This window comes from Dipodomys ordii, unplaced genomic scaffold (assembly GCF_000151885.1).
Source record: "Dipodomys ordii isolate 6190 unplaced genomic scaffold, Dord_2.0 Scaffold11, whole genome shotgun sequence".
NCBI classification, from domain to species: domain Eukaryota; kingdom Metazoa; phylum Chordata; class Mammalia; order Rodentia; family Heteromyidae; genus Dipodomys; species Dipodomys ordii.
The window spans coordinates 7,079,928-7,092,089 of record NW_012267227.1 but is presented as its reverse complement, the minus strand read 5'-3'; the positions used below and the strand labels follow the sequence as shown (position 1 = coordinate 7,092,089).

Sequence of the window (12,162 nt, the reverse complement as noted above, 5' to 3'; positions counted from 1 at the left end):
TTCAGCTCAAGGCGAGCGCTCTACCACTTGAGCTACAGCGCCACTTCCGGTTTTCTGGTGGTTTATTGGAGATAGGAGTCTCACAGTCTCTCCTGCCCGGGCTGGCTTTGAACCGTGATCCTCAGATCTCAGCCTCCTGAGTAGCTAGGATTACAGGCGTGAGCCACCAGCGCCCGGCTCGTCCAGCTTTTTCTAAGTAGAGACTTCCTGCCTGGTCTGGTTTTGAACTGTGATCCTCAGACTTCCTGAGTAGCTAGGATTACAGGCATGAGCCTCTGGTGCCCGGCTTGTCCCTTAGCTTTTATGCTAAGGCTAGTGCTTTACCACTTGAGCCGCAGCTCTACTTCTAGCTTTTTGTAGTTAATTGGAGAAAAAGGTCTCAGAAATTTCCTGCCCGGGCTGGCTTCGAACCACAATCCTCTGATCTCAGACTCCTGAGTAGCCAGGATTATAAGCATGAGCCACTGGTACCTGGCTTATTTTTAAAGATGGTTTTCCGGCTCACCTCCTCCTGGCTCCATCCTTTATTAGGACTAACAGGCATGGCAATCAACACTCAACAGAGTTGTCTTTAAATTGAATGATAGGTTGACTAGTCCTTACATAAGATACTTGGGATCAGAGGCTTTACTGGCTGAATGGCCCTAATCAGACAATCTGTAATCTAACAATGCTCTGAAAGTTTTTAAATATTGGTGACACTCAAGATTTTTGACTTTGGATTTTCAGACCTGGACATGTTCAACATGTACAAACATTTTCATTTGATAAAGTTAGGCAAGCTTACTTTTTCCACAGAAATCAGCTGTCCATGCAGCTCAGTGCGATGCAGATGCGCAATACACCTGGACACCTCTGTGCTGGAGGACATTGTCACAATGCCATAGCACTTTGCCCCAGGGCTGCGAGCGTTTGTAACCACCTTTGCACTTAAGACCTATAGAAAGACATTTTAGTTGAGGAAGATTTACAACTTGATAACCACCCCTATTTCTCAACAGGCAAAACTTGACTAAGATGCTTCAATTTAAAGAAATCTAGTTAGGATACATTGATGTGTGCTTTCTTTCCTTGTATATGTTATTCTTTTTCAGCTCATTGTTATCATCTACCTTGCCACTATGTACTTTGTAGATATTGAATGGAATAAAATGTCACAAAGCAATTTAACCTACCTTTGTTTTTTTTTATGCTTCTTTATGCCAATATAAAGTCTGAACCACCAGTCACATCAATGAAGTAATGGTATAATTAACAAAGGCAAAGAAACTGAATTTGGACCAATTTCCTTACCATAGACACCTTCTGAATTTCTTAGAGAAAAATGTAGGTTTGTACAGGTTTATCAATAAGTTTCAACTTTCCCATGAATAACTTTGTATTTTAAAAATGAGTAAATAACCAGACATATGTTTAAAAAAACAACTTAAAAACTATTACTTCCCTCTAAAACACACCATAAAACTGTAAAGAGCCTCTCCCGTCTATGTCCTTTATAATTTTTATCAACATAAGTGACAAAGAATTTCAATTCTAGTTCTAGAACAGAACTATTCTATTCTCGAATAGTGAAGAGACAAGGCAGGGATGGATGAGTGGGGGAAAAAAGCAAGAATCATTCAGTACAAACAAAAAGGAACAGAGACATACTGCCATGAACAGATGAAGAGTTAGATAAATAAGGAGGATTTTTTTCAGGGTGAGTTGCTGGAAACGAGCAGCTTCTCTCCATTCTTGGAAAGGATGACTTGTCCCCATGGCAATTTCAGTTTTCATCCATGGGATTGTCTCCAACTGAATGGTATCCTTAGAGAGTTGTGGTCTTAGTAAATACCACCATCAATGTATTGTTTTTTTTCTTTTAAACCAATCTAACAATACATTATTGAAAACAAAAAATACATCACAGCTGATAATGGGACCACAACTCATTGGCCTTCCTCTGTCACTGACAAGAGCCTCTTTGCTCAGGTGAGTTCCTAATTGAAGATGTTGGGGGTGTGACTCAAGTGGTAGAGCACCTGCCTACCAAGCACAAAGTCATGTGGGTAAAACCTTAGTCACTGCCCCTAAAGCCAACCCTCCTAAAGCCAACAAGACATTAAGAGGCAGGGCTGCTGCACTCATACAGGGGATTGGAGTAAGTTAAATAAATTTGTAAAATACATAGGAAAAAATAAAATACAAGTAGAAAAGACTGGAATCCTTGACAGATATAGATCAAGTGCAATTCGATGTAACTGCTTTAACTGAATATTCTCTGACTACTACTGATCCTCTTTTAGGGTTCGGTCTTGCCTTAAATGCTAGAGAAACTTCCTGATGAATCAACTATTGCCACATTTTCTCTCAAGACCCATACTCTTCCTTTACAGAACTTAGGACAACTTCTGAATATTCAAATACACACATGCAAACATCGAGTACATGCTTTTATATTTGTCTCTAACATTGGAACAATCTCAACGTTCATATTCGGGTTTTCTCCATCTTATGAATTCTGTTGCCTACCACAGGTCTACTTGTATTTTCAAAGTGACCATATGAGCCTCCACAATGTATTAGAAAAAAGTTATAATGAAGAAAGCATAGTTTTACAAAGACCCCTGGGGCCCAAAGTGGGAATAAGTGACAGAAACACCAACCCCATAACCATAATCTACCATTACCTCAGAATCCAACAAGTCTGTGATGTCCTTAGATATACAAAACTAGACTATATATATATATATGCAGTACTGAAATTGGCTTCAAATGCAGCTAGGAGAAAGATGGATTAAAAGGTAAAAAGAATGTACCTTTCCATATTTGCCAAAGAGGTTCTTCAAATCAGCAGCTTTGGTATTAGAAGAAAGTCCACTAACCCAGAGATTTTTAGTTGAGCTTCCACTGCTACCACTAGTACTACTTGTACTTCCTAGAATAGATTTAATATCACATGTTTAAGTATCTTGCTTGGAACTTTTTTCTCTTTACAAAATTATATGGGTTATTATCCTTTAAAAACTGAAAAATCCTTGCACTTCAATTTTGATCAAATGACCTTACTATGTAAAAGTCCTATGAATTTGCCAGCATTGAAATTAAAGAGTTAATATATAACTAGTGAGGAAATGAATCCAAAATATTTATATACTTCCTTTTGTATGAATTTTAAGTCAACGTGGATGCAAAACTCAAGTACATGCCTTGGGCTTTTTCTGTCAAGTTTAATAATTTATACTCTACCACTGCACTGACACAGACAACCAGGAAGCAGTCCTCTAGGAAGGAACAGACTACTTAAGTGCTCATCTGTTGTGGGCTTTAGGTCCTGAGAAGCTGGAGTGGAAGAGGGAAAAGTCAGAGGATGGGACAAACCTTTTTAATCATTTAAATGGCTCACAGGAAAGCTAACCTGTTAACCTCCCTTCTCTATTAGAGAAAAGATAAGAGAAAATAGAAGCTACATATTGTTGGTCAATTCTAGATCTACTTCAAAGGAAAAAAACAAAAAGCAACCCTTCAACAACAAACCACCACAAGAACTTAGGTTCGGAGACTCTGAAACCATTTAGAATAATGATCATATATATCATTTTTTTAATTTCCAATCGCAAATTATGGTTTTACATATAGATGCCATATCCTAGAATAAAAGTTGAGGTAGAAGGAAAATTATTGTCTAATTTTTCATGCTATTATATAAAAAGTAGGAGTACAATGAATAAAAATTCTAATGCTTTAAAAAGTTGCACAGCTGAAAAATTAATCAGTGTAGATTTTTATAGGAAGAGACAATATATACCTGACTCAAATATTTTAAATATTAATGACTGGTGCTTTTCCCTTCCTAAGGACATTGATCAAAGTATGTTTTATCTTATAAATTATAACTAGAGGTTTAGGTATATCTTTTTAACCAGTAACAACACTTGGGCCTCAGTACTTACCTAACTACAGATTTTAATTTATTTATTTTTACTGACAGAAAAAGGCATTATTTATCTAACACTACTAAGCTTCTAAATTAAAGGATAAAATTTTATACACTGTTGGTAACTTACAAACTAAAGCTGTAAAAGATGTAGGTATTTCAACTGTGAATTACTAACTCAAATCACTTATCATTTCCAACTATTAAAACACAACAACAAGACACACTAAATAAACCATAGTGCATGTATACAATCCTACTTTAGTTTAGGCACTCCAGAGATATTTGAGGACTTTGTAGTAACTGGATGGATGATATATTTTCCATTAGAATACTTTATTACAAAATCATTACTTGTCATGTGTACAAGATGAACTATCTATGGGCACGAGAGAACCAATAGCAAAAAGCAAACTACTACACTTTAAATTGTACAGAAATTAAAATTATATTTAAAAAATGTTGTTTTTCAAAAATCCCAAATAAGTTAGGGGATAAATTCTGAAGCATTAAAATATTGCTCACCATCTATGTTAACAGAACTCTGTCCTGCTTTTAAGGCATGAAAGAAATAAAACTGAACAAGATGTTTTGTTTTGTGCTGGTCATCAGACTTGAACTCAGGGTCTGGGTGCCATCCCTGAGTTTATTTGCTGAAGGCTAGTGCTCTACCACTTGAGCCACAGCTCCAATTCTGGCTTTTGGGTAGTTAATTGGAGAGTTTCATGGACTTTTATGCCCAGGCTGGCTTTAGACCACAACCCTTAGATCTCAGCCTCTTGAGTAGCTAGATTACAGGTGTGAGCCCCATGGACTGATGCCTGGTTCATGTATGTTTACTTTCAAATGATCAAATATACAAGTATTATAAAGTTTCTATTTCTTCCTTAAAAAACAGGGAAACGAATGTGGTTATAAACAGTGGTTCAAAATCACTGCAATTAAAGAGAAAATATTTCTGAAATTATAAAGAAAATTAAATACCTATTAATATTCAATATGCTTAAACATAACAAATTTCCCAAGCAAATGAATTAACACACTCCTACCAGTTTACAAAGTACATAAAATAATGCTGTAATCACAGTCTCCTGTATTGTATCTAAAGAAAGACATAGGTTGCAAAGACCACCCAGAATTTTTAATCTATTAATAGAATTTTAAACGTCAGAGGAAATAACCAGACAACTACTACGTTTTAGTGGAAAATATGGAGGGCTATCACTGAAATAAGAGGGTGAAAACTCCATTACCTTTGTCATCTTTAGAGGATGTCTTGCTGTCTTTAGATTCCTTTGAAGCGCTAGAGACAAATCATTAGAAGAAAATTGAAGGAAAAAAAAAAACAAAAACAAAAACCCAAAACAAAAATCAAACAGTTTGATATTGACTATATTGCAAACTAGTGCTATTTTTACAAATTAACAATTCCAAAAGCCTAGATTAGGTTATTCCAACAAATGACTCCCTTAGGATCTTGCACTGATTTTCCCCAAGGTGCCTGAAGAGCTAGTTTTCTGAGAATTCTATCGAGTGGATATATGGCCATCTTCTCCAGATTTCAGGACTGGGACTTGACTTCATTTTGTGTTCTTAGAACTGACAGTTGTTCATTAACCATCATCACAAGGGTTTTTAAAAATAAAACCAAAAAAAAATCGTCAATTTGAAAAAAACAAAAAACAAAAAACCAAATATATGGTGACAATTCGACAATGCAATCAGTAGGACACACTGCATATATGAAGATCTTGACATTTTTAAAAAGTAACTTATGACGATCAAAAAAATTATAGGCAGGATCATAAGACACTAATTACTGTACATGGTCTTGAAGCCACCCCCTTAATGTAGAGTGATCTTATTGAATGCTGGAATTCAGTATCGTAAAGAACTGACATAGAAAAACAAACCTCTTTGCTTGACCAGAGGCCCCAGTAGACGAGGGCCCTTTCTTCAAAGTATCCTTTTCTTTGTCTCCAGATTCTGCTTTCTTAGAACTTTCTCTGGCTTCCTTCTCGACAGGATCACCCTTCACGCAGTCTTCCTTCTTACCATCTTTATGGTTCGCATTCATCTCATAATCCTTGGTTTCCTTCTCCGGGCTCTGTGCAATGACGTCCTGCCCATCTTTTGGCTTACTTGCTTCAGAATCTGTAATTTTCACATTTTTACCTGTTTCTAGGAGGTCATCACCATCAAAATCCAGAGTGATGGCATCTTCAGCCTGGATTGTGACCGAGATGTTGTCATCCTCAGCTTCTTTCACAGTCGCATTAGCTTCCATCTCTTCATGAGCTGTGTGATCAGCCTCAGCTAGGTTCCCTTCTGAAGGAAGAGGTTTAGATACTTCTTGTGTACCATCACCAGAACCTGCTATATCTAAGAGGATTTAACAGGAATAAATATGGCAAAACAAGAAGTTTATAAACAATTTCATATTCATAAGCTAGAATAGGACCTAGAAAATATAAAGCCAGTTATTAGCACTGATGGAAGATTAAGGGGAAAAAAACACAAGGGAATTAACTAATATAAACAATCCTTTACCCAGGATCACTTATTCTTCATGGGGAAAAATGATCTCTACATACAAACACCATACAACATAGTGAGAAAGAGGCTCCATCCTGAAGATATTAGCTCTTCATTTGTGGTTAGAAATGAAAAGTAGATGAAGATTTGTTTTCTCCCTCCATGGGATGACAAGGTGCAGATTTGTTATTCGATGTTCCCATCATCTTGGGACTTAACTCTTGTGGCCTTCAGAACTCCTTTGGGGACTTCTTGGAAGCTCACAGTCTGACGATAACAGTCTTCGAAGTATTTCAGGGCCCATCTTTTTCACTCTTCTATTCCTGGGTAGTCCAGAATGGGATAGAACGCTGCATTGGAAGGCTCCAAAGATGCATCTAGGGAATGGTGCTTTCTGGTCTTCATCCTGTCCAGTTAGCCTGTAGTTACCATTGTCAACGATGTCTTCCATTATTCCAAGAGATAGATAGGCCTCAAAACATGAGATTTTCAAGTCAGTAAGTGGCTCTACTTCATCACTGCTCCTAGGTTTTTGATTCTGCCTTGTGGAGACGACTGTTCCGGGTCCAAAGTAGGATGGGCTGACTTCTGTCCAAGAGCTCAACCTCCTAGTGACCACATGTATTGCTATTGTTGTCCCTGTAACTACTTTAGGTGAAACAGTTCTCCAAAATGGTCAGAAGACTGTAGGAAAGTTCTCTAAGCAGCAAACACAATGTCAGTTCTCTGGTCCTTCACCATTTTTAGAACTAGTTGTAAAACTCACTGAGACTCTCCAGTAAGCACATATGAATGACTGCAGTACCAGCCTCAAGGGCCTAATTGACTTACCGTATGCTAAGTTATTTTTAAAATAAAATCAAAATTAGATTAAAGTTAAATACGGCAATCATAGCTACAGGAACTGATAATGTACTATTTAGACTATATCTTAAGTGTGCAAAAGAAAAGTAAAACCAATTGAAAATTAAATCAAAATGCTCACTTATTAATTCACTAAATTGATAAATTTGAAAATAAATGTTTTACTTTAAAAATAGGATTTCAAGTAAGGATGTTGTACATCATTTACTTTCGAAATGTCAGCAATTTTTAAACTCTACTTAGCAAACATACCTTTCTCACTCTCTTCTTCCTCACCATCCTGAAATTCAAAGAATAATCAAATGTAAAATGAGTTCACATAAAAATTAGATCTTAATAATAGCACACATACACGTGCGTGCACACACACATACATCAGCCAACTGGATAATTTAGCAGTATGAATTAGTGGTATCTATTACTAACAAATAGAGCAATCCACTTAGAATCAGGGTCCCATTTAAAGATATGTAGCCAAGCTTGGTCTATAAGATTTTAGGGAAAAAAAAAAAAAAGCAAGTCTTGTCAATGAGTACATCAAAATCATTTAAAGCTAGTTTATGCACTCAAAATCATACACATAACCAAAAAGCTAACCGATGAAATGACTGACATGATTAGTTTATATCACAGTTCACAGGTACTCTTAAGGTAAACTATTCAAAAACATTATACTTAAATTATTTTATTAAACATTATTTTGTACCATTATTTCTGGTACATATTATACCATAAACTATAACCTGTAGACATAGACTTTCAAAGGTATGAATGCACATTAACAAAACAAAACAACAAAACAACACTCCTCTTTTAAGCATTTTAGACAATGAGAAGGATGACTATAGAGTAGTAAATTTCAAATTACTCATTCATTAAAAAAAAAAAAAACAGTTCATAAGCTGCAACAGATAACTGGCAATCAGAACACTGGTATTTGAGCCAGGTGCCAGTGGCTCATACCTGTAAATCCTAGCTATTTGCAACCTGAAACTGGAGAATGGAGGTTCAAGGCCACCCCAGGCAGAGTTGTTTTTCCAGATTCCATTTCCAAAATAATCAGAAAAAAGCTGAGCTAGAGGTGTGGCTCAAGTGGCAGAGCACGAGATGAACAAGCAAGTATTACTGGTAACCAAAAACTAAGTACCCACTCCTTTTTTAAAAAGCTATCTTAATTTTGAAGTATTTGATATTTTCACTTAAAACTAAAATTAAGTATATGTTACCTTGAAAACAGGAATACCACAAAAGAAACTCTTTTTGTGTGTGTTTGCTTTCTTAAGAAAGTACCGTGAAAATTACTGAAGTAACTGCACCAAGATAAAGCCTGATGCTAACATTTTCCTAAATATAAGTCCATAGAGCTAAAGTGGTATGGATAACAATCAGGAACATGAAAAACAAAGTTCTAGAGAGTTTCAATTCCAATCACTTTAAAAACAGAAGCTGAGGACCATTTTAGGTCGGTGGTATATATAAGTTGTCATGTAAAAAGCCAACACAGTGGCTGAGCATATAATCAGATTCCCTACAGAACTTGTTAAAACAGACTGCTCAGAACCAGCCCCAGCTTTTCTGACGCAAGCCTGGAGAATGCACCTCTTTCACAAGTTTTCAGATGATTCTAATGCTTCTGGCCAGAGAAGACACTGCGAGAATTACCTCTGCTTCAGAGGCATAGCCTATCAGTCAAAGAACAACTTTGAAAGACATATTTACAACACAATTTTAGATTCATAGCAAAGTAGGCATTCCTTAAAATGTCAACTACTTTACCATCTGCTCAAAATTACTTTGAACATTTTTGTCACTAAATCTAATGTGTAAATATCTACCTCAAAAGGGAATGAGGCATTGTTTTATAGACTAAAATAACATGAAGAAGACAAAAAATACCTCAAAACTAAGCCACAAAAGCTTAAGAGGTAAAACACTAACACAAGTAAAGTAAATCCCATTATTCCATAGGTGCCTTCCGAAAATGGGCTGTACCTCAGCTTCCTTCAGTCACACACTTACTTGGCAAGCAAGGAAAGAGATACATTTTGGTTGTATGGCCAGCAGAGGCATTACGGAAAGGATGAATTACAGTTAAATTCTGGATGTCTATTTTTCCTTCCAAAACTCTTCCAGTTTCCTAATATTATCTCAAAGGGCTCGGTAAACCGGGATATAATAAATTAAGAATGCAAATTGACTCTCCTTTATCTACTTGTACAACAATTCTTTTATCTTTTGGAACAGGGTCATGAAGAAGAGGTCCAAATTATTTGCTATTTAAAGGAGTAAAATTGAAAGAAAAACAAAAGATGTGAAAGCAAAACACAAAAGACCCTTTTTTCTGTTGTAGTCCCTGTCAATTAGAAACACTGTGTCTAGTTGCTCCAGTGTCAGGTAAGGTCTGCCTATCTTACTTTGCTGAGGAGCTTCTAGGCATTTCTTAGTAATTCAGTCTTCTAATCGATCTCTTAATGCTATATTCTCCACAAAGTGCCTCCCTAGCCTTATTATATATCCTTAAGCATACAAACTTATTTCTAATTCTAGGAAACAAAAGCAACTACAATGCACTGGAGCACAGAATCAGGGAGGAATAGGAGGGGAAAAAATGAACTACAAAGGTAAACAGTGCAGAATCGCTTTACTGTTGTGGTATGTAGAGAACAGCACTCCAAGGATAAAGCAAAGTCGTAAAGAAGCCCCCAAATTCCTTGTAAAATGGAAACAAACCAAGAACCAAAAGAAAGATGAAAAGGTTTTCCTCTCTAAATGATCTATATGCACAGATATGCAACTTATTTGAAAATAATCTTCCCACTGAAAAGATGCATTTAATCACTTTGGAGGTTCTCTTGAAAAAAATACAGTACTTTACATATTTTGAAAAGAAAATAAATAGCTGGGCACCGGTGGCTAATGCCTGTAATGCTAGTTACTCAGGAGGCTGAGATCTGAGGATCGTGATTCAAAGCCAGCCCGGGCAGGAAAGTCTGTGAGACTCTTATCTCCAACTAGAAAACCGGAAGTGGCGCTGTGGCTCAAGAGGTAGTGTTCACTGAAGAGCACAGGGACAGCACCCAAGCCCAGAGTTCAAGCCCCACGACTGACAAAGAAAAGAAAAGAAGTGCCCTAGAAGGTAAGTACTCATATTATGTATTTTTGGCATAAGATCTACAACTCCTTGTTCCTCAAGTGTCAAAGTCAAGGCTGGCACTTATTTCTCAGTGAAGCAAAGGGTGTAACATTGCCTTACAGGCTAAGCCTAATAATTTAAGGTTTAATAGTCTAAGCCTGAGGTTTGGCTTGAAATAGATAAATCCTTGTACAAATGTAATTCTGACATATTTTTTCAAACCAAGTAATGGAAGAGTAAATTAGCACTTCTTAAACAAATAAGGGAACAGGGTGAGGGAAAGAGCTTTTGAGCATCTATTTCATTTCATGCTACTTTGGAATCATGTCCATCTTTTAAATAGTTTTAAAACTAGATTCAAATTCCTAAACACTTGTTTTGAAATGATGATAGATTCAAAAGAAGTTAAAGATTTAAATGACCAAGCATAGAAAATCAATTAAACAAATTAACCAAAAGTATTTGCTTTGGTCACGTAGAGCAACATTACAGTTTTCCATCCTTATAACAAATATAACTGGGATAAAAAGATCTTAAGTTATGTTCAGTACTCATATGGGAGACAGTGGTGGTGGTATTATTCCAAGACTGTTGTACTTGTGTGTGATAGAAGTGATTTTCAATTCTATCTGAAAAGTAAAAATAAATCCTTCAACGTATTCTCTAGGTATACTGAAAAGGCCTAGAAACAATAAGCAACTCAATAACAACAAACATCTCACCACCTAGATGGTTATCCTGAAGTATTATTTATCAGTAAAAGAAAGCTCAAGGGAAGGAAATACCACCTTTACTTACCAAAATCAAGGAAAAGGTCGTACTGAAAGGACAAAAGCCAACTAGAAGAAGCTGTCACTAGCTAAACACAGGCAATTTGAGCATTGAGTATAACAATGGCATGGACTGATAGACATTAAATATATTGAAACCATGAGCTCTAAATGAAACTAAGAGAAAAAAAAAAAACTAAAAACTCAATGGTCTCTATTTGGAGCGGCTAATGGACCAGCTTGTTCTTTTGAAAATCAGTAAATTAAAAGGGGGGGAAAATGAAACTTATACCCTGGCTTTCCTTCCTTCCTTCCTTCCTTCCTCCCTTCCTTCATTTATTTATTTTTGTCCATCATGGGGCTTGAACTCTGGGCCTGAACACTGTCCCTCAGCTCTTCAGCTCAAGGCAAGTGCTCTGCCACTTGAGCTACAGCACCACTTCGGATTTTCTGGTGGTTTATTGGAGATAAGCAGAAAAACGTTGGAAGTGGTGCTGTAGCTCAAATGGTAGAGCATTAGCCTTGAGCTGAAGAGCTGAGGGACAGCGCCCAGACCCAGAGTTCAAGCCCCATTACTGACCAAAAAAAAAAAAAAAAAGTTTCATGGACTTTCCTGCCCAGGCTGGCTTTGAACCGTGATCTTGATATCTCAGTCTCCTGAGTAGCTAGGATTACAGGCATGAGCCACCGGTGCGTGGCTGCTTTCCTTCCTTTATAAATACTACTGGGTAACCAAATAGTAGATGAGAGAAACATTCCAGCTAATAAATGAAAAATGAATGGCAGGATTAGGAATATTACTACTATGCAACTCCTAAAGGGGAAGGTCACCAATAATAAAGACACAACTAGGGGCTGGGAAGGTGGCTCAGTGGTAGAGCGCTTGCCTTGCATGCCTGAGGCCCTGGGTTCGATTCCTCAGCACCACATAAGCAAAAAGAAAA

At 36.8% G+C, this 12,162-nt stretch overlaps 1 protein-coding gene across 1 annotated transcript in view; it reads right to left on the bottom strand.

Annotated features, from left to right (window-relative positions):
* Sltm (SAFB-like, transcription modulator) overlaps positions 1–12,162 on the bottom strand; it is a 44,373-nt gene that overhangs the window by 14,111 nt on the left and 18,100 nt on the right. The window contains exons 6-10 of the mRNA XM_013009941.1: positions 7,568–7,595; positions 5,830–6,244; positions 5,170–5,219; positions 2,799–2,917; positions 788–937 (exon numbers count right to left, since the gene is read on the bottom strand). Of these exons, the coding sequence (XP_012865395.1) occupies positions 788–937; positions 2,799–2,917; positions 5,170–5,219; positions 5,830–6,244; positions 7,568–7,595 (762 nt within the window). The remainder of the gene's footprint in view (positions 1–787; positions 938–2,798; positions 2,918–5,169; positions 5,220–5,829; positions 6,245–7,567; positions 7,596–12,162) is intronic.